Here is a 27,275-nt window from a genome sequence, read left to right as displayed (position 1 = left end):
TAAGAAAATGAATTAATTATAAAAGATGATAGTCCCGTCTATAGTCTCAAAACTAATATCAGTCGTGGTTTTCTGATAAGACAACTTAGATATATTATCACTAAATTCCTTAGTTTGTTCGTTAGTTTCTTATCTTCAATAAACCTATTCACATCACGTAGAAGTTTCAAAGTCACTGACAAGGACCATCTTTATATAGTCCTACGATTACTTTTACTTTTTACATTCACAAATAAGATTCTCTCTAATTTCTATTATCAGAACGTTCTAGATGTCAGTTAGCGTCTTTCGACATGACACATAATCTTTAATATTGTTTGCCTTCGTTTGCCCTCAATACTAAAGTCGTATCTATATCCTGCTAAACTAGTTACCAGAAGATTCTTTAGAAATCTCGAAATCCTTATTTGTAGCACAGCCTTAATTTAAGTTTTCTGAGCACAACTCTCAACAAAAATTATTTAGTATCGGTGTAAAGATGTAAAATAAAATGTGGAGATTATGCAGACAGGTGACCCGCAGACAACATGCAAATGAATCGATTTCCAACAGAACCAATGAGTGGTATGAATCCTTGCTGACTTCTAATATTTTTCTCTAGTTACAAACTTACTTTGAAATAAAGTTGTGGGTGTGATATGACAGAAATGGATAAGAAAAGAACTTTAAAAGAACTGCTAGAAGGGGCAGAAACAACCGTAAATGATGAAACATCAGATCAAGAAGGAGAAATGAAAGATGAGGATAACAATGAGCCAATTAATCCGGACTTGTGTATAGATTGTCAGAGAATGCCAAAGGAATTGCTTTGCGAGGATTGCGGAGAGCCATTTTGCAGGGTTTGCTTTCAGTTCGCACATCGAGGGGGTAAACGGAAGAAACATAAAGTAAAAGTGTTAGTAGCGGAAAAGAAGCCCGAGTTTGAGAAGCTAGATGAAGAAGAAGCAAGGGAAGAAGAAGAGGCTGGCCAAATGAATGAAAATCTTCCAGGTGAGGCATCTGAGAAGTTATATTCCCATAGTGGATATTTTGCACTAGGCTCAGAATCAGGAAATTCGGATGTATCCAAGCGGATATTGGCCGGAATTAGAAGATGCTCTCATTTCATTCCAATGAGACTAAGTTACGAGGAACGGCAAGTATTAAGACTACTTGAAGCAGCTTTGGATGTTTCCGAATACACAGATAGAGTTGATATTATTTCATATAAGTCAAAAGCACGAAGGATTGTCGGGCAGTTGCGTGAAATGTGCTCCGTTTTGGCAGGATTAGTCGTTTCATCAAATATGAAGCAGGGACAGCAGTTAATCGAGGATAAAAATTTCTCCGACAATGCCGAGTGGTACAAAACGGTGTTTGAGATTGGAAGAAGGTATAAGGTGATGAATCCTGAACGTATGAGAGACACATTTGGAAAATTATGCTACATGGTGATGGATTCACGGTTGCCAGAGATTCGAGAGACAATGGAATTCGATTTATACAAACCAATGAAGACTGTTTATGGCGTATTAAAGAAAGGTGGCCCACAGACTCTTAAAATTCTTTCTGATCCGTTGATTATTGATGCAACGGCAGAAGTTCGACCGGAAGGAAAATCAAGGCGGATGGTAAGTAGAATGATCAAGCAAAAAGAGGCAAGTATTGAAAAACTTGCTTCAACGTATACATCTGCAAATGGACTCGATAAAGAACAGATCCGGGTGGCTTTGTACTCAATTGGTGACTTCAATGCATACACGAACAAGAATCGGCTTCCTGTGTTGAGGATGATGAAGAGATTAGAGCAATTCAAAGATGCTGGAAATAGCCAGTTTTCGCTTGGAATAAGGTACGGTCATAATGGTGCACGTTTGACACATGGCCATGAAAAGCAGTATTTGTATGTGAAGCAAGCACTTTCATTATGGTCTGCAGTTATGCGAGATCTTGTGGAGCTGTGGGCTTATGCTGATGATGATCTCTTTGATGGAAATAGATATCATATTGCAGATACGGGGCAAGGATTCAATAGAATTAAGTCATGTCCCAAGGTGTACAAGAAGATGTATAGCATTTTGGGAGAAGTTCAGCATCATTTCGATTTTTGGGTTGGTATTCCAGTGATTCATCTAGGAGATGATGCGGTCCCAAATGCGTTATTCTTTTTGGACAAGTACATTCAAATTCCTTCAATTTTAATTCCAATTGACAGGACTGTCCAGGACATAGAGACATTAACTCGAAACAACAGTTACGTTAAAGACTATGCAGAAGCTCAGTATGGAAGCGTCGAAAATTTGCAAATGACTATTTTGTGCGACTATTTCAAACATGGCTTTGATGGCTCAGGTGCTGACAACTACTATTTTGCGGGTTCGTGCGTTGATGCAAGTTCAACTTCAAGTTGCGAATTTTGCAACCAAATTTCAAAGAAGGATTACTACAACTTTTTCTTGTTAGCAGGCTTCACAAATTTCAACGGTGAGGGATATTGAATTATGGAGGATATTCATAGATTAGAAAAATGGAAAGGGTTACTATGGAAGATGAGGTGATATAGGTGTCTACATTTGGAATGTAATTTTATAATTTTATCAATGTCACAATTAATATATAGGACAACCATGCTTCAACTTTTAGACGTTTCACAAAACTCCAGCAGTCCATATAGTGTAGAGAGAAGGATGCAGAAAACCGAATTTAGAGAGCAGAACTTATATCAGGCAACCCAAAATTTGATGATTCTAACTGAATGTAAACGCATTTCTAAGTTGCTTACATTTAACGTCCGGTAGAAATACGGTGAATATCCGCAGTCCAAACATCCGTACACTGTCGGTGCCGGTTAACGGGAAAGATTCAATCTTGATCGGAGGCTACCCGGCTGATGGAGACAATGCAAAATTTCTTGTATCTCCGCAGAAATTTGTATTGTGAACACGGGGAAACAATCGAATCCAAATCTGAGGCTGCATTATTTGTAAACAAATTGTATCTTTTTGAAAAAAAAATCACAAGCTGTGACAGATTTTGCAGGAGTCCTGCACCGAGAACAATTAGATTTTGCCGCTGTCGGCAAAGTCAAAGGAAAATGATCTACATATTGTGCAAAAAAAGGGTAAAAAGCCAGATCAAGTGATTCGGAAAAGAATTTTACCCGATAAAGTATAAAGAGGTGAAAAGACCAGATTACCATTCATGACTTTAAACATGCGATCATAGATATTTCAATACCTTCGAATACAGCAAGGAGCATCCAGATACATTTAAGCCCACCTATACACATTGTATACATTCCTAAGTCTTTAAGCCATCTACACGACTTCAACGCATTCGAGTCATCAGTGAAAAGTTGATAATCATTCAGACTTGAACATATTTCTTTGCTTGTTTATCAATGTTTACGCACAACACTTTGCTTATTTCTAGAAGATCTGCCGCATTTGGTGTACGGTTCTTTTCGCGTCACGACCTCTCCCGTGGATATTCCATGGGTGAGTCATTTCGGATATGGCTTGATTTCATAATGAACTCCGAACAGGAAGATCAATCATCACAGGATCAGCTGATCAAGTATGCACTTTCATACTACCGGAGTTACCAAGGGTACGAGAGCCCTAAAGGGATGGGTGCGTACAATCTGAAGACAATAATTGACAAAAAGGGAAACTATATCAATGAAATTAGGGTGGAAAACAACATGCATAGAGAGGATACAATGTTGCAGTTAGAACCGCACAATGAAGAACAGATCAAGCATCTTGTCATGCTTCATGGCTATGGGGCATCTGCTGGTTGGTTTTACAAGAATTTTCACGGTCTCCTCATCAACAATCCTGGTTGCAAGATTCATGCCTTGGATATGCTTGGGTTTGGGCTTAGCAGTCGGCCCACGGTGACTTACAAGCATGATTCAGGCAACGGGAGGTGTGGTGCATCTCCAATAAGTCTCAACATTCTATACGATAGTTTATCGCTGCAAAAAGCACCAAAGGGCCCCTTGAAAAAAGGCGGCAAAAGGACGTTTGCAGTTCCATCGAGGTTTCGGCTTCGAAGCTCCGACGTGCTTGAATACATAAAGAACCAGCTGGAACTTGTACGAGAGGTTGAAAGTGTGTACGTCGAAAGTCTTGAACAATGGAGAAAAAACAACGGAATCGACAGATTTGACCTTTTAGGCCACTCTTTTGGCGGATATATAGCATTTGCGTATGCATCTCGGTATCCCGAGCATGTGAAAAGACTCGTGTTGGTGAGTCCAGGAGGAGTGGAAAGAAGCCCATTTGCAGTGACAAATCCACGGTATTTGGCATTAAAAGAGCTTGCAGATGAAGGAAAAGCAATCCCGGAATACTTGGACTACATGACATCCCACTGGGTGGGTGATTATCCATTTCTTGGGCGGTATACTTCAGTCAAAGATAGCTTTAGAATGATCTGGGAGACACGAGTTTCATTTTTCTCGATGCTCAGATGGTTAGGGCCAGCAGGACCAAAAAAGCTCTCAGAGCGAAATGTTCGTAAGTTGTCACGATCAGGATATATCAGAGACCCGAAAGAAATCGATCATTTCATGAGATATATATACAACACTGCACTCAAGCCTTCCTTTTCTGAAACGTCGATCATGCGAGTTTTCGACGCGTCGGTAGTCGCCAAGTATCCGATTTTGGACCGTTTGGACCACCTGAAAGTTTCCAAAAGCTTGTGGATTTATGGTGAGCACGACTTCATGTTTACAGATTGTGGCCGGGCGGCTACAAAAATACTTAATGCCAAACCAGGATTTGAGTCTAAGTTTGAAACGGTGAGCAATGCTGGTCACAATCTTTATTTGGACAATCACAAGGAGTTCAATCGCAAAGTCTGTCGGTTTTTGGGATGGCAAGCCTCAGATTGAAGGGGCTTGATGGCATAAAGCTGAAAGTGTGTGTGATTCATTTCGACTAGAATCATTCTGGAACAAAATATAACTGTACTTTGCTAAAAGCCCATAAGGAGGAACAAGAACAGCAATCAAATGTTAGACTAAAGTCGCTCAGTTGTTATAGCATATGCGGTCGGCAGAGATTATGGATAAGATACGAAATGTACAAAATGTATAAAATGTATAAAATGCGGGAACTGGTAAGGCCCACATTTTTCCGTGGAAATGTGTGTCGGATTATTATATATGGACGATATTCTGGGAAATATGTCCAGGAACGGAAATGTAAGATGAAAAATTTGGGAAGCACCGAACGGGAAAACAGAGAAAAATGCCGAGCATCGTTTGAAGACAGATTACCGAATCAAGCTGTACTGATGAGCCCACACGCCAAGTTTTGTATGGGACGAGAGCGTGGCTTAATTACAGAGGTGAATTTTTCGCTTGTGGAGTGAATGTTTATTTCCTTAATGTGTTTACCTGAATACAAAATACCATACTTTATTCATACATTTTAAATTTCTTTCCACCGGACGGGGAACGATGACAGATTTTTTTTAAGTTGAATGCGCGTTTGCATTGTTACAGGACATGCTAAAAAAGGCAGCCAAATAGAAGGAAGAGTGGGTAAATTGGGCTTGGAGAATGTAATAAAGTAAATTTTTTAAAAAAAGAGGCTAGATGGCTACTGCTAACATAAAACAGATGCCAAGTGATAAGTTAAATTAAGGCAGAAACATAAAAAAAACGTGCAACTCGTTAATGTTACATGGATTGAAAGCCCTGGATCACCAAGGAAGACACTTTGAAGAAAAAACAATAAAATCGCGAAAAAAATTTCTGGGTGAAAGAAAAAAAAACAAGGCTGGAAGAAAAGAGTACACGTAAGTGAGTAAATATTTAATTACGTGAGACGGTAAGCTAGTGAATGAGGATTAGACATGTGAATATTTGGCGTGAAACATGCGACAAATTGGCATGGCAAGGACTTTGATGCAGACTTGCAAATTATGTAGATTTGAGTAAGGTTCCTTTGCTTCCAATAGGGGGTATTTGAAGATTTTCTCCTGCTTCACCTGTACAAATTAGCGCGGGAACACACTTTCAAGATATTGCATTTGTTTGTTTCGCTGAGCGTGTATTTAACATCTTCTGTACACCATGTTCCCCTGGCTCTAAGTAGGGAATCTTTCTTGATAGAGGTCTGGGCATTACCGAATTGGTCTAAATTGAACGTTCCTGGTCTTTACAAATTACTGTGGATACCCTTAAACAGCAAATTTCCATTGTAGGCGGTCTTTGTTTCATGCTCTGTCTGTATTGTTTCAGCGCTAGCCACTCACATTTTCACCCTAACAATGTTCCCTAGGCTAATTTTTTTGGATTCATTTCTATTCCATACTTGACTTCGCGAATTTATTGAATTTTTCGTCCAGTGTTTTTCTTGCTTCTCGGTTCGCATCAGCTGTTAATGTTTGTTTATTTTATTTTTAGCTCATATTTGCGTTGAGCAACATCTTGATAGCTTTTTTTCTCCCTCGAGACTGCCCCGTGTTTCTATTCCACAAATATACCACTTTCTTCTTCCTTCTCCTTTTAGTCTTGAAGCTGTTTTCGCTCTCTGACCATAATTGGCATCCAATAAGCATACAAACACAGCATTCTAACACATAATGAAAGGATTAATTCTCGTCGGTGGTTACGGTACACGTTTAAGACCTCTCACTTTGTCTATTCCAAAGCCTTTGGTTGAATTCGGCAACAAGCCAATGATCTTGCACCAGATCAAGGCTTTGGCCGATGTCGGCTGCACGGAAATCGTTCTTGCCGTCAACTACAAGCCAGAAGTGATGGTTGGAACTTTGAAGAAGTATGAGAAACAATATGGTGTTCACATTACTTTTTCCGTCGAGGACGAGCCTCTAGGAACTGCAGGACCATTGAAGTTGGCTGAGGATGTTCTCAAGAAGGACGACTCTCCTATATTTGTGTTGAACTCAGATGTTATTTGCGAGTACCCATTAAAGGAGTTGTTGGACTTCCATCTCGCACATGATGGTGAGGCTACAATTGCTGCAACCAAGGTTGACGAGCCTTCCAAGTATGGTGTGATCGTGTATGACAGAGATGTTCCAAACAGAATCGACCGTTTTGTTGAGAAGCCTGTCGAATTCGTTGGAAACAGAATTAACGCTGGTATTTACGTGTTGAACCCATCAGTTCTCGATCTTATCGAAATGAGACCTACTTCCATCGAGAGTGAGACTTTCCCACTGCTTGTTGAGAAGAAGCAGCTTTACTCGTTTGATCTCCCAGGCTACTGGATGGATATCGGTCAGCCTAAGGACTTCTTGACCGGAATGTGCTTGTATCTCACGTCTCTTTCGAGTAAACACCCAGAAAAACTGAGTAAAGAGAGCTACGTTTACGGTGGCAATGTTCTCGTGGATCCAACTGCCAAGATCGGCAAGGGCTGCAAGATTGGTCCTAATGTTGTTATCGGTCCTAACGTCACAGTTGGTGATGGTGTCAGGATCGAGAGATCTACCATCCTGAAAAACAGCGAGATCAAGGACCATGCCTACATCAAATCCACCATTGTCGGTTGGAATTCTACCGTTGGAAAGTGGGCCAGACTTGAGGGCGTCTCCGTTTTGGGTGAGGATGTCAATGTCAGGGATGAAATCTACGTTAACGGTGGTAAGGTGTTACCTCACAAGTCTATTAAGGCTAATGTTGAGACTCCTCAGATTATCATGTGAGTGGTTGGATCATTTGCCTCTTTCTGCTTTTTCCTGAGTGTGTGTTTGGACTGGGTTGCGTGGGAGTCGATTCATTAAGATACGGGTCATCGTTATGTTTGCTATACGCTCGTTAAGGCATAATGTTGTATTGTAATGCGAATTTTTCACGTTTTTCATGCTTTGCTTTCAAGCTTCTTTATTTCTTTTTATGTACGGACTCGTGTTCTTTTCTCTTCATCGACTTTCTTTACTGCTTCCCTTGATCTTTCTCCACTGTGTCAACAAAACCAAAATATATACATATACCTACTCTCCCTCCTAACAAGTTTTTGATGCTTTGTATTGTAGCTGTGCAGTAGTAAGCAGTTTGTGTAATTCTTGTAAGGATATTGATCGCTTTCTGTGTGTCAGCTTCTTCACATCGCAGTTCTTTGATCTTGATCGACACAAATTAGGTTACGGTTAAAGCCGAGTAGATGGTGGCAGGTATCCCAGTAAGAAAAAACAAGCCAAACTCAGGGCAAAAAATTGCTCGCTGCAAAATATCGCAGTTATTTTTCTTTTCTGATATTATTTCGATCCTACTAATTTTTTTTTTTTTTCGTAATTGCGAAGTAACGTCTGTATGTATTCAGACTCAGCCTGATTAAACTACAACATAAATTAGCTTGTTGATGACAAACTCTGCACACAGAAGTAATTGATCAAATCAGAATTAACAAGACACACATATCCTTTACTTTCAAATAAACATAGCCCCTCTGAAATATATTTTTGCTTGAATAACATCACCACTTTTCTAACTAAGTATGACATACACTCGATTGGAAGAATTGGGGTTAGAGGCATTTGGATTTCAGGCCCGTCGAACTATTCAATTGTTTCAGGGATCTGGGGTTCCAAGGCCGGAATTGGAGTCTAATTATTACCATTTGGCGGTTATTTGCTACTCTCAAAGCTCATTAATCGCAGTTATCCAGGATAAACTGAGAATCATTCCGATATCACTTCTTTCCACTAAACTTGAGCCGGATCAAGAGGAAGATTCTGATGAACCAATTACTCTAGCAGATTCAGATGTGAAAGAGATCACCCTTGATTCGAATATCCAACAAATATACTTGACTGCCAATGAATCGTACGCCGTGTTAATTTTCGACCAGTCGAAGAAAATATGCTCCATTCAAACTTCACAATTATTTGGGCAATGGGATGGTACTGTATCTTCTCTCACATCCTACAACTTGGGATCATGCATTGTTGATATCTCATTTTCATCCTCAAACCCTGACCTCGTTGCTATAGTCACTGAGTCAAACTTTTTGACCATTGCAAATGTCAGAGAGATCAACAAAGCCAGCACAATTCGGAAAGATGTGACGTGCTCTTTTTGGAAAGATGATTCACCTGATGCTTTATACGTGGGAAGCAAAACTACAGCCGGAATTTCGATCATCAAAGTGAACGGAGAAGAATCGTTAAAAATTCCAAACGAGGATGATGAAACAAAGGAGTCTAAGTTGCACGCTATGAAGTTTTTTGCTATTGATGCAGACTCAATGCTTGTCATATATGGCAGTTCAAGGGCCAGCGAAGACAATAATGATGCACAATTCAAGTCGTTTGTGTTGAAAAACGACGAGATTGCAAACGAGGCAGTGGATATATGCCAACCCTGGGGTTCAATACCGAGAAAAGCTTCTTTTTATGGAGTCAATTTAAGCGGCTGGTGCAAGGAGTTCCCATCCGTTCTCTTTACGATCGGATCTAAGTCGATTGAACTTAATACAACTACACCTGAGAGTCAAATAAGAGAGTTGAACGACTCGGATAATGCTGAAATGCCTCTTGACGAAGATACAGGTGATGATGATACTTCTTTAGGCTTGGTGATCGATCTTCAGGCAAGCAAGAATGTCAATCAGCCTTGCAAGTTGCTTGATTCATCCGGTCCTCTACCAAGAATCATCGTCTTATCTAACAGAGGGCAACTTTTAACATGGAATATATGGTACACCGATGCAATAAGAGCCAAAGAAGACAACTTGTCACAGGCATTGAGAAACGCAGTTTCTAAAAGCGAAGCATCTTCAGCTGAGAAAGCTTCAGAGGTTAAGGAGGCCGCAACAGTCTCGAAAGTTCCCGAAAAGCAAGAGTTAGTGCCTTCGAATAAAACTATGTTACAACCTCGGGAAAGTGAAACGTCGCATATTGCTCCATCACAGCCTCAGGCTCCAGCAAATACAGAAAACTCAATTTTTTCCAATTCAACTGCCAAAAATCCATTTGGATTGTCAGATGCCACTTCGTTTTCATCTGCTCAAATGAAAACTTTAGGTTTCGGCAACCAATACTCTCAAGCTGCAACCGGTAAGATGTTTAGTGTGAAACAAAGTAATGCATTCACCTCAAACTCTTCAAAAACACAGGAGGATCCGTTCGGGTCTCTTGCGAAGGAAACCAATAGTTCTGGGCTATTTAAAGGTGGATCAGGGTTTAAAATGTCTGGAAATACAGAAAATACACCGGAGTTGTTTGGATCTTTCAATACCGGAGATAACAAACTATTCAATGCTAATATTGGTACGAAACAATCAGGATTTGCTGCTTTTGGCGCATCTCATAGCCAGGAAAGCCCATTTGCTGCTTTGATGCAGAACAATGATAACAAAACGGAGAACAATTTTTCAGACTTCAAAGCTACAGGTGGCTTCAAATTTGGATCATCTTCAGCACAAAGACTTAACAACGAACATTATATTGAAGAGCTAGACTCATCTTCTTCGGTGGAAGAATTAGAAGGTCAAAGTGAGCCGTCCGAGGAAATGGGAGAATCACCAAGTGAAAAGTTGAAAGAGGCTGATAACTCCATTGAGGAAATAACAGCTTCCAATGCTGTATCTGATAAAGCTAAGGACGATTCCTCTGTTGATGATTTACTTGGTAATGCAGCAAAGAATTTGACAATTTCAGGAGATGGAGAAGAAAAAGAAAGTGCTCAGAAGGAAAGAGAAGAGGAACTAGAGAAGGCAAAAAAAGAAAAGGAAGCTGCACAAGCAAATGCTGAAAAGGAAAGGAAAATGGCTCAAGAAAAAGCTGAAAAAGAAAGAAAGAGGAAAGAAGAGGAAATAAGGAACAGAATTGAAAAAGAAAGAGAAATAGCGCAGGAAGAAAGAGAAAGGGCACAAAAGAAGGCAGAAAAAGAAAGAGAAAGGGCACAGGAAGAAAGAGAAAGGGCACGAGAAAAGGCAGAAAAGGAAAGAGAGAAGGCTGAAGAAGAAAGAAAAAAGAAAGAGGAAAAATCAAAGAGGATTAAAAAGCAGGAGATAGAAACTGTTGTCAAAGATGGTGCAAAACCCAAAGCAGAGGAAAGGAAGAATGTTGAGAAGGACGATAAGGCAGAAGAAACAAAATCAGTTGGAAAGAAAGATGAGGCGGTTATTCCTAAGCACGAGCTGACACATCCTAATAAGGATAATGATATTCTGTCGTCAAAGTATGCAAGTAAGGAAGAGAAAAAAGAGGACGAAACATTCGAGGAAATCAATAAAGAAGATGTAGAAAAGAGCATGGCCGAGGAAACAAGCAACGATAAAAAGACAGAGGATAAAACAAGTAAGGATGAGGAGGCTGAGAAAGCAAATCCTGAGACTGAGGAAGAATCAGCAGAAGGTAAGGAACAGTTCGTCAAAGACCAAAATACTGCTGATGAAGACACCGAGCAAGCAAATGCAGAGACTGAGAAAAAATCAGAAGTTGGTAAGGACAAAAATACTGTTAATGAAGATAAAGAGGAAGCCAGCGTTTCAAAAAAGATTGATGTGAAGCCTTCAAAATTGGTTGATGTAGGTGTATATACTGAAGCACTTGAAGCAAAGTCAGTTGATGCTGAGAAAGTGGAGTACAAGGATGAGCAGATTTCTGTTGGAGAAGGATTGCTTGACTTCAAAGTTCAGTCATTTGAAGATGAGGAAGTTTACTTAAGTAAGCTGAATGTTCCACCTCCTGTTCCGGAAATGCGAGTTCTAGGAACTGTGATATATCCAGAAATGAGCACCCACCCAGTTACATCTGAGATGATGAAGATTGTATACGACACGGATGCGGATATGGTCATGCTGCAGAAGAACATCGAGAGCATGAACATGTTCTTATCGAAACACATGGATGATCGCATAAAGCACACGCTTGAGAAATCGATCAGCTTTCAGGGCTTCTGGCGTTTGGATGAGGCAAATACCGTGTCTGATGGAATAAATGCTACATACAGCAGGTACGAAAAAGCACTCACTGAAAGTAAGGATACGGAAAAGCGTTCTTCCAAGTTAGTGGACGAGATCATGTCAGTTTACCGGATGTTACCACAGTTGAAAGCATTGCTTGAAAGCGGAGCAGAGCCTCCAGTGTTATCGAGAAAGGGCGAGTTACCATTTGAGTCACTACAGAAGCGGAAAAAAATCAACGATTTGGTTTCGAAAGTTAAGAAGCAGGATTCGGAACTCATGTCGCAGATGCTTTTGATGAATGCAATTTCGAATCCAAAATGGTTGACCAACAACACGAATGGAGTTGAATCCGTGCTTGCAGGAATCGATTACAGGATAAGAAGTGAGACAAGTAACCTACTTGAGCTTCAGAAGGAGCTAAACGGACAAAATCCAGAAGAAGAAAAGGAGTCCTCATTAAGGGACAATTCTTCTGAAAACGGGGTGTCACAAGAAAAGCAGATCGAGGCTTCAAGCATAATTTCGCAGCTTTCCAACAAGCAGAGGTTGAGGAAGATATTGGGTAGGAGAAGAACGAATCCGCAGAGAATTGCACTATGAGGAAGTAAATAGGTTTGTCATTGAATACTAAATTTGGTTTAATTTTTAGGACACAGACGATGGTGCACATGTAGAGATAGATCTGGAGCTTGTGAAAGGTTGTAAAGTGGAGTAGATAAGAAATAGAAAAGAAGAAAGTGTGAAAAGAAAGAGAAAATAAGGAAAGTAGAGCAGATAAGAAAGCGTAGATAAGAAAGAAAAAAGAAAGGAGTGTTTGGATAAAAAGAAAGGAGGAAAATAGGAAAAAGAAAAAAGCAAAATAGGAAAAATAAAATAGGAACTTACAGAAAGATAAAAAAAAAAAACTACATTGAAATACGGGGTCGAGCAATAGATATGTACAAGATTAGAGCAAGGACAGATCGAAAACCATACACATAGCTGTGAAATCTATACATTAAAGGCAATGGCAAGGCGCCCACGCATACAATTCGACCTCTCGCGGTCGAGGAACAGGGCGAGCCAAAGAACAAATGAAGCAAGCCTGATAGTGGGAAGGCGGGGGACAGAAAGCGAGTTAGTGTCAGCAACAGAGGCAAATACGGACAGCCAGAGCGAGCAGAACTCGCAGAGAACACGTTCGACGAGAAATGGGCCAATGAGAATTGTAGGAGGGGACACAGAGTCGCGTATGGCATCGATTGGAAGGTCGAATGAGGCCGGTAAGGATGATACACCCGGTGAAAGCAGTAGTCGGGGTACACCGGGCTGGGCTCGGCTGTCTGTGAGGTTCCATGAGCCGGGGAAGTGGCCTGAGGATGTGGTGGTGGACCCCGGAGTGGTGCCAGGTGCAGTTGAGGGCGGGGTTGGGCAGCTGAGGTGCGAGGAGGGCTCATCGAGGCGTTTGTACTTCATATTTAAGAAGTGCCAGCCAGGGGGTGCAGGTAACGCAGGTGCAGCGAATGCAACACTGGGCAATGCAGATGCAGGCAATGCGGGTGCAGGAAATGAAGGTGCCGCGAACGCAGCGAGTGCAGGAATAGGACCAAAGACCATCTCGGTCAAATCGGGACCCATTCAGAAGCTGCTGGACCTTAAGCCGCGATCCCCAGTGGTGGTAGGCCCAGTATCGAGGGAGCAGGCAGAGGCAGATGTGGTGGAAATCTACATCCGGGACTTGCACGTGTCGCGGGGCGACATGTGGAACCTGGCGGGATTACTGGTGCACGGGTGTGTTTACCGGACGCAGCGGTTGAGCTTTCTGCAAGGGTCGATCCGCGGGGATGTGCAGCGGATGTACCGGCGGGGCAAGAAGGTGTTTTCTGCGTATGTTGGAGAGTCAACACGGGTGGTTTTCCGGTCGGAATCGGCCCGACTGGTGGTTTTCATCCAGATTTCGCTGGAAATGTGGCATTTCGAGGAGAGCGGGCAGCAGATGTTCTACAAGTTGGTGAACTCGCTTTTCCCGAAGGTGTTCAAGCGATGGAAGAAGCTTGGAACGCACCACCTGATCAGCATAGTGCTTTTCACGAGTGTGGATCTGGATGAAGGCCGAAACACAAGGTATGCGGCTGGAGAAAGACCTCCCAAGAGACAGGACTACTACCGGGTGGTTGTGGACCAGGTGTCGATCACGCTGTGGAACGAGATCATGGCCACGTTGCGGCTTGAATTTGCCAACTTCAAGCGTGATATTTTGCTGGGGCCCAACCGGAAAATCGACCACGACCACCCTCAACAGTACTTGATTCGTGGAAACTTCCTTCCGGCCGTCAAGGGCAATCTTTTGGAGGCCATCAACCTTGGAATGAGTCTCGTTTCGGACGATTTCCGTGACCCGGACCTCCGGCAGACCACCAACCACCTCATAGTGATATCTCCGGGTAACGGACTCTTCGACGTGGACCACGAGATGCTTGTGGGGACGGGGCGGATGCTCGCGACGGTCGACTCGACGATCGACGTCATCTGCCTCTCCCAGCCGCCGCTCCACGTTGTTCCACTCTTCCGGTACCTGGACTCGAACCACAAGACACATCACTGCATTCCGAACTTCATGGACATCTCCTTCTGGAGCGACGCGTCGCAGTCCGTCCACCAGTGGCTCCCCCGGTGCAAAATCTACGAGTTGCAGATGATGGGTGTCATGGAGAACGAGCTCACGTCGGTCAGCATCCAGGATCTCAGCCTTGGCCGTTACAGTAGTGCGGTGGATGCGATGGGTGGCTACGACTCCGCGGTGTTTCGCCCTGCAGGGGGTGCGGACACATTCCGTGCTGCAGATGCACGTCATCATGCAGACGCACGTCGTGCACGCACTTCAGATGCTGCCGAGCCACGCCGCACAGGCCTGCGTTCGGGCCTCCAGGCATCGCTGCAGGGCAAGCTGCAGGCAAAGGAGATTCCCTCCGTACAGGCGGCGGCACCCACGACGTCGAGTGCCACTGGAATCACGACGACCAGCAAGCCGAACATTTCGGCGTTTTCGTCTCTTCTTTCGATTTCAAAGAACAACCAACCTCGCTCCGGGCTTCCCCGGGCCCTGGAGTTTGTCAAGCGACTGATATCATCTCCGGGAGGACAGGATGGAGATGGAGAGACGAGGGTGAATGTGCACCCAGGGCATTTAGATGCTTCGAGTTCTCATTCAGGTGATTTAGGCCCACATGTTAATGGCTCAAGCACACACTTAGATGCCCTAAACCCACACACAGATACATTCAGTACACACACAGATGCCTTAAGTACACACTTAGATGCCCCAAGCTTGCACTCCAACATGCACGCCAGCATGCATGCTGCATCACGCTTCAATGCACATCCCCTGGCCGGCATGCACACCCGCGCGGCAAAGCACCCGCAGCAGAAGAAGTGGAACGCGTACTGGACAGTGGTGCAGAACCCCTCGAATGTGACAACGTCAGAGCTCTTTGGGCTCGTCTCGTACGGCCGGTGGCAGTTTGTGTTTCCGCCAAATGTCCGGCGAAGAATTATCAAGTGGACATCGTTGGCAACACCGGCAGCGTTGCCAGTCATGACACCACTCTTCCCCACGAGTGAAGACTTCAACCAGAACTTCACGTTCCGGATCTACGACGTGCTGCCGAACCCAGGGGGCGTAAACGGCAACACGGGGACCAGTGAGACGCTCATGCGGTCGATGATCTCGCTCAGGGTGTCTCTCGGGTTTCAGATCTGCGTTGGGGACCGGGTTCGCTGTGTGGAGAACCAGCGGAAGCCAAACGGAGACTCGAAGATGCTGGTTGAGTACCTGGACGCGGACCACTATGAGGGCAGCCGAATATATCTGTCGCTGTCGGACGAAATCCACCGGATCAGCTGCGACTACAACGGGTTGGTGAACGTGCAGGTGTACCGACGCATAGCAAGCGGAGGTGCAGCATCGGCAGACGCAGACTATGTGGGCCATATCCGCACGAGGTACAGCGAGGTGTACCGGCCGGTAACTGTGCACCTGAGCCGCGAGGGGGCCCGCGACTACAACTGGAACCGGCTTGACCAGGTGCTTGCCGGGTACAGCGACTCAGGGGAGGGCCAACCGGACGGCCAGCCGCAGTACCACCGGCTGAAGTTTGCGGTGATCCCCACAAACCTGCCTGAGAACTCTTTCAAGCTTGCCTCCGAGAGCCTCACACCCGAGGAGATCCGATTGGAGGGAATCCGGTCGCTGGTGGCCACGATCAACCGAAACAGGCTTCGGACCCCCGAGGAACGCCGGGCCCGGCCCAAGAAGTCCGAGATTATGCCCGAGATCAACTTCTACACGGGGAACCTCTTCTCGTACTTGGACAACCAGGCGAACCTCGAGTTTAGCGGCGGAGTGAGCCCAACGCAGTTGTTCCACGGGCCAGCCTTCGACAAATCGGTATCGTTGGCCCGGCTGGCCTCTGCTTTGCAGGCCGAGGGCGGAATCAAGATCGCCGACCGCAAGTGGCATCTTCTGATGCACTACCACTGCTTCACGGGCACGGATCTCGTCAGCTGGCTCATTGAGAACTTCCAGGATATCGACGACCGCCAGGGGGCCGTGGATTACGGCAACACGTTGATGGAACGGGGGCTTTTCCGGCATGTGAAGTCCAAGCATCACTTTTTGGACGGCCACTACTTCTACGAGCTGAACGTGCAGTACTTGGGGGAGGGGAAGGGGGAAAAAGGGCAGAGGGGGAACATAGAGCAGGAAAAGAACATAGAGCAGGAAAAGAACGAAGGAGAACAGAAAACCACAGCTTCGTCCACTCCGCCAAAACGAAAAGTCGTGCTTTCAAGAAAAGTCATCTACAACTTGGACCCGAACCAGGTGTCCTGGCAGCCGGAAATTATGAACGTGCACTACGACATAGTGCACAACCCGGAGCACTGCTTCCACATCCGGTTGGAGTGGCTCAACACAACGTCTAAGCTCATCGAGGACACCGTCAGCAGCTGGGCCAAGCACTGCGAGAGATACGGCTTGGAGTTGGTGGAGGTGCCCTGGGATGAACTCTGCACTTTGCCGCTTGCCAACCCGCTTCATTCAACCATCGACATCCACCTTGCCCTGGACCCCTGGTCCGATCACGAGTTCGCATGCCACACCTCCATTCTTAACGAAAACAGGTACTTCTACCACCTCTACTTGCTCGAGAGATGCCACTTCATGCTCGACAACCGTACCGCGAATCTTTTCCGCGATGACCGCTTTGACGTCGTCTACAGTTGGGGAAGACCCCGTTTCAAGTACGCCCAGTTTGTGCACCGGACCGGGGCATACATTGCCGAACTCAGGGAGAACGGCAACTTCTTCCTTGCCCCAAACAACCCACACATCGCACGGGTCAACTTGAGCATCGGCCAGCTCCAGGGAAACAACAACAGCACCGTCTACTTTGACTCCCAGGGTGTCATGCTTGATTTCAGGGCCATATGCAGCGACCGGACCATGCTCCGCGTCATATTCCGCGAGGCACTTGCCAAGTTCGAGCGCAGCCGTGATGTTGAGCTTGCGTTATTTGAGGATGATGATGAAACGAGTGACACTGAGACTAAGGGTGAAGCATAGGATACGGTAGCAATTTGAGGGATACAGCAATGTGTAATGACGTCCGAGAATGCATAATAACATACTAACAGTAATGGGTGTAGCTCTAGCAGGTAGCTGTGTGAGAAAATCCGAAGATTCTTAGTTACAATAGGGTATACTAATGCATAATGACATTCTAGCAGTAATAATTGTGATTTTGAAAGTCGTAGCTGTATGCTAGACCATGCAAATTCTTAAAAGGATAGCCTGCAGCAATGATAATGCTATGTCTGATGTATATTTTCGAAATGCACGCCAATGTGGGTATATCCGTAGTACCAAATACATATTAATGTATAATATATCGATGTCTAGCCATGGCAGCTTTATGCGATCAGCAAATTTCTGCAAGCACATTTATAATCAGCTATGCTTATTAAGTGTGATATTATATACTCATCCTAGTATATACATTTCATCTTTAAAACTATTTTCACATTTACACCACTTACACAGTATCTTCTTCACGCCTGCTTCATAGCTTTGAAACTCATAAATACCAATAACAGAGTTCAAATCCCTAAATACCAATAGCAAAGTGCTAAATGCTCAGGTGTTCAGACGTGTTTTGCAGACACTAAGTATCCATAATACGCAATAACGATACCTTTATGGCTTTAAAGCAAAAACTAGTTCGCGTTGGTCACTTCAGGCATCAACACATTCTAAGCCGGGTTCAGATACCAGTATGCCAAATGCAGTTAAAGCTTGGCGAGGGATTAAACTGCACAGCATGGCAGCTAACCACTTAGTTGCAGTGCATATTTGCTTGACAAAAAATCCTGCCTCCTGCACACCTACAATACAATTATGCATCTCATGTGGTACTATAAGATATAGATAATGTATATACACTACACATATCCCACATAGCTTAATCCCTTGCAACCCTCTGTGCAATCTTGATGACATCACTCAAAACACCCATTGCCGTAACTGCAGCACCTGCTCCGGCACCCTGAATAATTAACGGGTTTGGATATCTCTTGGTTTTTATCGAAATCACGTTGTCCGAGCCCTTTAGGGAAGCAAATGGATGCGAGGCATCATACTTAAGGATTTTCACGGATGTCTGCTTGTTTGGCACATCAACAGTACCGATGAAACGCAAAACTTTGCCCTCCTTGGCAGCTTCCTGTCTGAGAGCATCCATTCTGTCATCAAACTGAGGCAACTTGTCCAAAAACTCGTCTCCGGACGAAACAGACTCCAACTCCTTTGGAATGAGAGACTGCACCGGGAAGGCGGCAGGTGACTCCACAGGCAAACCGGAGATCCGGGCCAAGATGGTCACTTTTCTGGCAACATCCAAACCGTTCAAGTCATCTCTTGGATCCGGCTCTGTGTAACCTTTCTGCTTTGCAACCTTCACCACCTGCGAAAACTTGACATCCGAAGGCTTGACGGTCGAGAACTCGTTGAAAATGTACGAGAGTGTGCCCGAGAAGATACCCTCAATCTTGATAACCTCATCTCCTGTCTCGAGCATCTCCTTAAGGGGAGTGATTAATGGCAAACCTGCACCAACGGACGATTCATGGTAGCACAAACCGTAGCCTGGCTTTCCGGCATAGTCAAAGATCTCATTCCAGAGCTTGATGTTGCTCGAGAATGCTTTTTTGTTGGGTGTGGCCACAGATGTGCCCTGCTTGATAAACATTGGGTACGAATTGGCAATTGCCTGGTTTGAAGTGTTGTCAACGACAATAGTTGGTAAAGGCGACTTCTTGAGGAAGTCGGCGATCTCCGTGGTGCTCATTCCTGGCACAGTTGATGCTTTCAAGTTCTTGGCCCACGAGCTGAGGTCCAATGGTGAGAAATCATCGCTTCTAAGGGCATGGCCTGACTCTGCTAACAAAACCACATTGTAGTTGATGTAGCTTTTGAGGTGAGACAATTGATTGATGAGTTCTGAACCCACGACACCTGCTCCGATGACGGCAATGTTGACGGCTGGCATTATTGTATGGTTCTGTGTGATTTTAGGTTGCTTGATATGTAGGAAGTGCAGTTGGTGATGAGAATTTCACCAGGTGAGAAGATGGATAAGATAGATTCGCGATGACTAAAATGAGAAAAGAAAAGATGAAAAACGAGAAAGCTGCGTGAAAAAAAAAAAAAAAAAGACAGCTGGGTGAAAAAAGAAAAACAGAAAGCGGGGACTTAAAAATTGTGAAATGATGTCGCGAAATTGCGAAATCGTGAATGCAGGGGTCCTCATAATAGATTGAGGCGCAACTGTGGCTGGTGAAGAAAGCATAAAGATGAAGATAACATACACCTTACATAATATAAGCGACTCTCTTGATATAAACAGACTATACACCCCTAGTAAAGCGACTTCTGCTCATCATCCATCTCTAAATTCCACCAATTTGTCAAGCAGTTCTCACTCCAAAGATTCATGTATGTAAATTTCCCCGGTGTGCATCGGCTGCACTTTTCGGAATTTGGGCAGTTCGTGTACGGCACATGCTTGTATCCTATATCGCGGAACCAGTGGATGCGTTTGCGGTCTGCGAATAGAGATAATCCAATTGTATGCACAGGGGCATCTCCCCAACGCTCATAGTAAAAGCCACCCGTTTTATCCAAGTACTCTACCCACTCACTGTAAGGCTTGGACCGGAAAAAGTTCATGTCTGCAATCTCGAAATTCGACCAGAAGTGGCATGTGGAATAACCGTCAGTTTCCTCGGCGTTCTCCGGCTTTTGAAGGCTGTTTGTGAGCCAGGACATCGCACCATTCGGATTAACGTACTCGGGATGCTTTTCGACAAACTCTAGTGTATCTGGCCATATGTTTCTCAAGGACTGCCTAATATCGTAAATGCTGATGGTGAACCCGTACGTCTTGTCATTGTCCTGCATGAACTTGAACACGTCATAGTCTATATCGCAAAAGTAGTCGGTGCCGGGTTCGAACCGCCAGTAGTACCGGAACTGCTTCATTCTTGGGTGATTGTAGAATCCACGGCTGTAATATCGGCACATGTTATGGTACGAGAGCTTTCTGGCATACGCAACATTCTCTCTGGCCAACTTCAGCATGCCCACGTTCTGCTTGTTCTTATCTATGAACTCTGGTTGCACCCAATCCTCTGGTGCAACTTGTTCAAAATAGCACTCTCCTGACACATAGTTCTTGATCCGGCTCTTAAATCGTTCTGTGAACTTCTCCTCGTTGAGGAAGACATACGGATAGTGGAATTTCTTGTTGAAGTGCTCCTCTATCTGCTTCACTGTGTACACTACGGCCCCTGCATCTCTGTTTCTTGTGAGAATCATCAGTGTACCATTTGCTCTTTCGTATTTTTCTGCATTTTCCGGCGGCCCCACCAAGTTGTCCACCTTCGGCAAGTCTATCGGCTTCCCCATTATCTCTCCGAGCTGTATATAGTTCTTTTTGACGATCTGCTTGGTTGATAACTCCGATGTCCCGGTAAATGTGAGTTTTTCCTTGATTTTCTCCCAACTAATCACCGGATGAATCTCATTTCTGTCAACCTGAGTGTTCTCGTGCTCATTATTTGCCTTATGATCTCCACTAGAGATAAATTTGAACCGAAATTGAGACGATAAAGTGGAAAAATCACTGTGTACTCCTATGAAAGCTATAAAGCCAGCCAAACTTACTAGCAATAAAATCCTGGAGAAAACTCGCACAAATCTCCTCGGAAATCGCTTCATTATGTGCCCAACTGCCTCAAACAAGTCTTTAGAAAGCGGCGAAATTCATTAATTACTGAAAAAGTGACCCGGATAGAACAAAATATGGTAATGCCTACATTAATGTAGCTTGCTCGCCGGATATGCACATATATGCCAAGAGTGCCAAACTGGAAAAAAGTTGCGAAATGCACGGATTCCATTGTGCGTGACACTCGAGTCGCTAAGCCCTGCTAGCGGCACCTGAAATGATAACTAAAAAAAAAAAAAAAAAAAAAAAAAAATCAGTAAATATATATTTTTTTTCTTTTTAAAACAGCATCTCAATAAAGATACCCTTCCCTAACAAACCAATATCATCATATTCTTCATTACCAGGTCAAAATACAGCACCGTAGCACAAAAAAACATGTCGTTGGTATCATTTTTGAAGTCGTGCAAGGCCCAGTTGGCGAAATCCGTCCAGCAACTTCACCAGATCACATTTGTGACTGGAAATCAGTCTTCTGACATGGATTCGGTCGTTTCAGCAATTGCATATTCGTACTTTACACATTGCCAAAATACAAGCGAGAAAATTATACTACCGTTTGTTAACATACCAGAGGCAGATCTTAGCTTGAGAAGGGACATCCAGTATGCATTAAGTAGCATAGGAATACAAAGTCAAGACCTTATATTTGCAGATGACTTGAAAAGCATCCCAACAGACACAAAAATGCAGTTGGTGCTTGTTGATCACAACAAACTCGAAGGCGAGAATGAAGCAATTATGAAAAATAAATTCCACGCACAGGTGGTTGGAATCATCGACCACCACAAGGATGAGGGACTTTATCTGAATGCCAATCCCAGAATTCTCCAAACCGTTGGATCTTGCAGCACTTTAGTGCTTACACACTTGATGGACACGATAAAGAAGTCCAGCATTGACTTGTCGACGGGTCGATTTCTGGTGTCGGCAATTCTTTTAGACACGGGCAATCTAAAGGATACATACAAGACAAAACCGGAGGATGTGAATGTTATAATGCAGCTCAAAAAACAGGTGGATGGTCTTAGTGAAGATGCTTTGAAAAAGGAAAATAAGACCCTTCACAAACAGAAACGGTCAACTGAAGGCTTCAGTTTTACGGATATTCTAAGAAAGGATTATAAGGAATACGTCTGTGGCAAATTTAGGGCAGGTATTAGTTCTGTTGGTGGCTCACTTGCAGATCTTACGGCCAAATATGGTAGGAAAGAGATTGAGAATTCCACCAAGAAGTTGAGAGATGACAGACAGCTTGATTTGATGATTATCATGAACAGCTATAATGATGCTTCGAAAAAACACTGCAGACAGATATCCGTGGTTGGAAAACCGGGGGTTGCTCTTTCGACAGGTTTGGTGAACTCTGTTAATAAGCCTTTACAATTGGAGAGCCAGCTTACGGTACTAGCAGATGATATTCAGAGCTTTGAGCAGGTGAATGTGGCGGCTTCCAGAAAGCAGGTTGCACCACTTGTGACCGAGTTTCTTGATTCTATGTAATTTAGTAACTATAAATAAAGGCATCACGGAATTATTAGCGGTGAAAATGCGTGCCCTATGTATAGTGCGTCTGCATATCGTATATATCGTATGCATGCCATATGCATGTCATGTGCATATCGCTGCATATCATGTGCATGTTGTGTCTGTATCGCCAAACATATTTCGAATTGTCCTGCTACCATCTTTCTGGCAAATATGCAACCTTCCAGTCTTTAAATGTCTGTTGAGCCTTTGGTAGGCTTGAGTTTGAGTTTGCGAGCTGCTTATATAAGCTATCGTATGCATCCTGCTCAAACTCAACCGTAGTGTACTGTGTATGATTCGTGTTCCCTTTGAAAGCATCGATGGCAGCTTTTGCGTCCTGGTAGAAAATCTTGAGGCAGTTGTGCATAATTCTGGCATTCTGGGCCGACGTAACATCCAAACCAAAGTTGAAACACCAGACAACAATAGAAGTATCCGAGTTCCGTAAGTGTACATCAAAAAAACGGATTGCACTCGAGCTGATGTTGTCCATCAAGACCGAAAATGGGTATAGGTAAGGAGGAAACAACATTGCATCCTCAAGTTTTCCATTTTGAAGCAGAAAATTCCACTTTGGGAACCTGTCATTGCCGGAAGAGTCCAGCGAAGACTCTAGTGAAGTGTGACAAAACGGGCACTCGTATTTTCCACCATTTGCACCCGGCAGTATGTGAAAATCCCCTGCATTCAGCACCAAATAGTATGAACCCACAATCAACGAACATTTTCGTGGATGAAACGACCCAAATCGCTCACGAACGGTCTCATATGAATTGGGGCCACCGGTCTCTGGTCGCTCACAATGCCAGAATTCCATCATTTCGGACCAAAACTCAGATGGCATGGCATCTATTCTCCTTACTCGACTAAACGGTATGAGAAGCTCTTTGCACTTGGCACACAGAAAACCAATTTGACTGGTATTTTCCTCGGAAATTTCGCTTTTCACAGCTCGCAACTCCTTTGCAGACCACAAAAATGCATCTTTTGTCGTTAGAGAATCCAAGGTTCGGCTCCTTTCGGCACTTTCAACAATACTGTCATTTGGACAGACTGGAAGCTTAAACGCCATATAACCGTCCTTAGAAACGCTTTTAACATCAATTTCAAACGAGGAAATCGATCGCACCGGAAGACGAAACAAAAGATCTGCCTGATTTCTTCTTTTTAGAACAACGTTCGCACCGTTCTTGTCTGTTTGTAGACTTGTGATCTCATCTGATGGATATTCCACACATACAGACACAGTTTTTAACCTCGGAAGGAACTCGGCAAAAAACGGGTTAGTCATCAACGACTATCGTATTAGGAAATAACTCTTATACTGTAGTATGAGTTGAGAGTCTTTCAGGTCTCCTGAATTTAAAATTTAATGCAGTCTGCTAAAGCATTGATGTATCGGTGATAAGATCGAGAGATGCGATGATTGTTTAGAGTGAGTGAAAAAAAAAAAAAAAAAAAAAAAAATTGTCAAATAACGAGATAAAAAACATGGGGTGAAACCACGATAGCCCTTTTTATTAAGAAATACTATTTAATTGTGTTGGTTAAGCTTTCATAAAGCACACCTCAACCTCACCGAAAAACGCTCATTGATTTTTGAACCACAACAGGTCAACAATCATGTCTTTATTAAAACTTCTCCTACCAGTCAGGACCAGATTTGCGGCATTATTGCCTAGTCTCAATGGAATAAGATGTTACCACTCATTTTATCATGTTGAACCACCAATTGCCGATCCTTGCACAATTGAAAACAAAATTCTTGACAAGGCATACAAGGAGTTTGTCCCACAGGAAGGATTTACAGATCTTGCCGTGAAGAAAGGAGCCGAGGCAGTTGGGGTCAATCCAAGTTCCTTGGGTGCAATATTCAACTTTACTACAGCTTCAAAAGATACAGCAATGGAATTGGCACTTTATCATTTGAAATATGCCCGTCAGCAGATGATCGAAGAGAACAAAGTGCAGGCCTCAAAGATTTTTGACGAGGGCGAGAGACTTAAATTCTTGATGGGGAAAAGACTACTTTTAAATAAGCCAATCATCAACAATTACCACCAGGCACTTGGGAGAATGATTCTTCCAACGAACATTCCAGAGTCCTTAAAAGAACTTCACAACCTTGCGGATGATCTCTCATATTATGCCGGTGACAAATCTACTGATTTTGCCTGGTACTCTAAGAGATTTGCTGTTGCTGGTACTTTTGTGCAATCCGAGCTTTTTATGCTTGCAGATAAATCTAAAAACTACCAAGACACACTTCAGTTTGCCACTGACAGATTGAACGAGGTCTTCAAGTTGGGAAAGGCCTACAATTCGTTTGAGGAGTGGGTTCTTTTTAATGGAATCAGCACCCTCAACTTGATCAGAAGCCAGCTTGTCAGAGGCTGATATTTTTTACACGATTATCCTTCACTTCAATATTCATAACTTCTATTTATCTGCCACTTATGTACTGCATTGTGGTTATGTGCCATGATATGATGCCTGATTTAGCCTTTTTAGATTTTACCATCTTTAGATATTCCTAGTTCCAACATTGCTCACTTTCACTACCTCTATCCTATTACTTTTATATCACCTTTATTTTATTCAATCTCTAAGATTATACGAAATATACAAGACGGTCAGTTACTTTTCATTGCCTTCGCACTTTCTCGCATCTTTTCGGTCCTGGCCTTCACAAGTGCATCTCTTGACTGTGTGAACTTGCTTTGCTCCTTTTTGATGCTTTCTTCCGCTCTTGTAATCTCTCTTTTTATGAAGTCGAGTCTTTTTTCCACATTTGATTTTGCTTCATCCTGATCCTGAGGCAAGAGAACTGGCCCTATTAGCTTGTAGATCTTTGTTCCTGATTTAAGCTTGTCAAACTCCTCCTTGACTATTTTGTTTTCCTGTAGTTGTGTCTCCAACTTCTGTCTTGATGATACTAGCTTGTTCAATTCAGATTGGACTTGATTATATTGCTTGGATAGTTGTTCTATTGCCGACATGATGTCACTTGCAAAATGTATAGTAGAGAGTATCAAATGGTACCGATATGGTTATAGGGAGAAAATATTAAATGCTACGAAAAATCTGTATAGGTCTGTTAGTAAGGTGGAAAATGGTAAAGTGGAAAATGTATGGATAACTAACCACTTCATACTTTCTCATACTTTCTCAGTGCTTTTTTTTTCCCCGTCTACATATTTTTGCCATGTATTGCAAGACTGCTAATTTTATTTTATGCTACCAAGAACACACCAAACACTATTCATAAACAGGCTATTTAATTTACAAGACGTAAAATTTAGACACACAACAAGTAACAAAATGGTAAGCTATCATTATACCTCATACAACCATTATGATTTGATACTAACGAACGAACTCCCATGCTTCTCTATCTATAGCTAAAACCATATCAAGAATTTTCCACTCCCAGGTTTATAATTGACAGCAAACAACTTGAGGGAACGGACAGCCCCATAAAAGAAACTCCAGTTGCCCTTCCAGATATTTCAATTTCACATAATCATCCAAATGATGGTGCAGACTATTTTCTCGTGATCCCAGCACCACTAAAGGCAATTTCAGATTCTATGCTTGCCCTTAACGGGAAGAACAAAATAAGGCAAATATCAACAGTTAAGGTGATGTATAAGGAGACAAAGGACCAGCAAAAAGATGAAGAGGGAGCAGAAGACGAATTTGATGATGATACACAATTGTACAAAGCAAAGCAAAGTTACCTTTTAAAAAACGACTCAAAGGATGTTCCCATCTACAGATTGAATACAAGCTCTTTGACAATCGACATCTTGGCATGCCCTATTTTTCAGAATAAGGTCACATACAATCTTCTCGCAAACAGTGTTCTTAACTCTTACACGATAAAGAATATGATAGTGCTTGCAACAAGTGAGCTTACAGGGCATGGACTTCTAAATAAACTTCTTTCTTCACATAAATACACGCAGATGGTCAATTTTACAGACTCACAACTACAAAGTCTGAAATCAATACCTACAATCACTCCTCCTACAGCCATTACAGGTATCAGTGGCTCTTTTGCTTCCAGGGCGACCTTCGAGAAGATTCCATGCCTAACTCTTGTTACAGATGCAGAAGGAGCCTTTAACTTAGACATGGAACAGCTCAATATAGACGCTGCAGAATTATTGGCGGTTACTCTTAACAAACTTTTGAACCTGGACAATTCTCCGAAATTCCTTCAGGCTGTGAAGACCAGACTCGAGTTGAAGCGGGCAGGAAGTAGTGCATTGTATATGTAATTGTATGGGATATATATCTTAGTACTTAGCCCTTGTCACAAATAATACATGTGCATATTTCATCTGATAACAGTCAACTTTATCGATTTCCATCAGGGCACCGCTTACGTAATGTATGAAGGTGAAAAAAAAAAAAACATAAAATAGTAATTTCCCAAAAAATAAAAAATGAAAAATAAAAATTTTTTCCCCATGTATGCTTGTCCGTACACCAGCGGGAAAAAAAAGCTAGAGCTGAAAATTTTTTTTCAACTTATTAA

General features: G+C 43.2%; 12 protein-coding genes across 12 annotated transcripts; 8 read left to right on the top strand and 4 right to left on the bottom strand.

Moving 5' to 3' along the window:
* Nucleotides 1-647: 647 nt before the first annotated feature.
* BRETT_000427 (uncharacterized protein) lies at nucleotides 648-2,477 on the top strand (the record flags this gene model as incomplete). The annotated part of the gene is made up of 1 exon (XM_041278995.1): nucleotides 648-2,477. The coding sequence occupies one exon, from the start codon at nucleotides 648-650 to the stop codon at nucleotides 2,475-2,477; it is 1,830 nt and encodes a 609-aa protein (XP_041137209.1).
* A 902-nt stretch (nucleotides 2,478-3,379) lies between these two features.
* Nucleotides 3,380-4,882, top strand: BRETT_000426 (uncharacterized protein; the record flags this gene model as incomplete). Its single annotated transcript, XM_041278994.1, has 1 exon — nucleotides 3,380-4,882. One exon carries the CDS (start codon nucleotides 3,380-3,382, stop codon nucleotides 4,880-4,882), a length of 1,503 nt encoding a protein of 500 aa, XP_041137208.1.
* Nucleotides 4,883-6,582: 1,700 nt separating this feature from the next.
* On the top strand, nucleotides 6,583-7,671 carry MPG1 (mannose-1-phosphate guanyltransferase; the record flags this gene model as incomplete). Its single annotated transcript, XM_041278993.1, has 1 exon — nucleotides 6,583-7,671. The coding sequence occupies one exon, from the start codon at nucleotides 6,583-6,585 to the stop codon at nucleotides 7,669-7,671; it is 1,089 nt and encodes a 362-aa protein (XP_041137207.1).
* Nucleotides 7,672-8,462: 791 nt separating this feature from the next.
* On the top strand, nucleotides 8,463-12,479 carry BRETT_000424 (uncharacterized protein; the record flags this gene model as incomplete). The annotated part of the gene is made up of 1 exon (XM_041278992.1): nucleotides 8,463-12,479. One exon carries the CDS (start codon nucleotides 8,463-8,465, stop codon nucleotides 12,477-12,479), a length of 4,017 nt encoding a protein of 1,338 aa, XP_041137206.1.
* A 406-nt stretch (nucleotides 12,480-12,885) lies between these two features.
* Nucleotides 12,886-17,481, top strand: BRETT_000423 (uncharacterized protein; the record flags this gene model as incomplete). The annotated part of the gene is made up of 1 exon (XM_041278991.1): nucleotides 12,886-17,481. The coding sequence occupies one exon, from the start codon at nucleotides 12,886-12,888 to the stop codon at nucleotides 17,479-17,481; it is 4,596 nt and encodes a 1,531-aa protein (XP_041137205.1).
* Nucleotides 17,482-18,376: 895 nt separating this feature from the next.
* On the bottom strand, nucleotides 18,377-19,462 carry HOM6 (Homoserine dehydrogenase; the record flags this gene model as incomplete). Its single annotated transcript, XM_041278990.1, has 1 exon — nucleotides 18,377-19,462. One exon carries the CDS (start codon nucleotides 19,460-19,462, stop codon nucleotides 18,377-18,379), a length of 1,086 nt encoding a protein of 361 aa, XP_041137204.1.
* Nucleotides 19,463-19,830: 368 nt separating this feature from the next.
* BRETT_000421 (uncharacterized protein) lies at nucleotides 19,831-21,192 on the bottom strand (the record flags this gene model as incomplete). The annotated part of the gene is made up of 1 exon (XM_041278989.1): nucleotides 19,831-21,192. One exon carries the CDS (start codon nucleotides 21,190-21,192, stop codon nucleotides 19,831-19,833), a length of 1,362 nt encoding a protein of 453 aa, XP_041137203.1.
* A 388-nt stretch (nucleotides 21,193-21,580) lies between these two features.
* Nucleotides 21,581-22,705, top strand: BRETT_000420 (uncharacterized protein; the record flags this gene model as incomplete). The annotated part of the gene is made up of 1 exon (XM_041278988.1): nucleotides 21,581-22,705. One exon carries the CDS (start codon nucleotides 21,581-21,583, stop codon nucleotides 22,703-22,705), a length of 1,125 nt encoding a protein of 374 aa, XP_041137202.1.
* Nucleotides 22,706-22,883: 178 nt separating this feature from the next.
* Nucleotides 22,884-24,023, bottom strand: BRETT_000419 (uncharacterized protein; the record flags this gene model as incomplete). The annotated part of the gene is made up of 1 exon (XM_041278987.1): nucleotides 22,884-24,023. One exon carries the CDS (start codon nucleotides 24,021-24,023, stop codon nucleotides 22,884-22,886), a length of 1,140 nt encoding a protein of 379 aa, XP_041137201.1.
* A 332-nt stretch (nucleotides 24,024-24,355) lies between these two features.
* Nucleotides 24,356-25,129, top strand: BRETT_000418 (uncharacterized protein; the record flags this gene model as incomplete). Its single annotated transcript, XM_041278986.1, has 1 exon — nucleotides 24,356-25,129. The coding sequence occupies one exon, from the start codon at nucleotides 24,356-24,358 to the stop codon at nucleotides 25,127-25,129; it is 774 nt and encodes a 257-aa protein (XP_041137200.1).
* Nucleotides 25,130-25,365: 236 nt separating this feature from the next.
* On the bottom strand, nucleotides 25,366-25,731 carry BRETT_000417 (uncharacterized protein; the record flags this gene model as incomplete). Its single annotated transcript, XM_041278985.1, has 1 exon — nucleotides 25,366-25,731. The coding sequence occupies one exon, from the start codon at nucleotides 25,729-25,731 to the stop codon at nucleotides 25,366-25,368; it is 366 nt and encodes a 121-aa protein (XP_041137199.1).
* Nucleotides 25,732-26,053: 322 nt separating this feature from the next.
* On the top strand, nucleotides 26,054-27,015 carry BRETT_000416 (uncharacterized protein; the record flags this gene model as incomplete). Its single annotated transcript, XM_041278984.1, has 2 exons — nucleotides 26,054-26,056; nucleotides 26,134-27,015. The coding sequence occupies 2 exons, from the start codon at nucleotides 26,054-26,056 to the stop codon at nucleotides 27,013-27,015; spliced, it is 885 nt and encodes a 294-aa protein (XP_041137198.1).
* Nucleotides 27,016-27,275: the final 260 nt, after the last annotated feature.

The sequence above is a fragment of the Brettanomyces bruxellensis genome, chromosome 8 (genome assembly GCF_011074885.1).
Source record: "Brettanomyces bruxellensis chromosome 8, complete sequence".
NCBI lineage: Eukaryota > Fungi > Ascomycota > Pichiomycetes > Pichiales > Pichiaceae > Brettanomyces > Brettanomyces bruxellensis.
The sequence above is the reverse complement of the archived record's forward strand: the minus strand, read 5'-3'. Positions and strand labels throughout refer to the sequence as shown.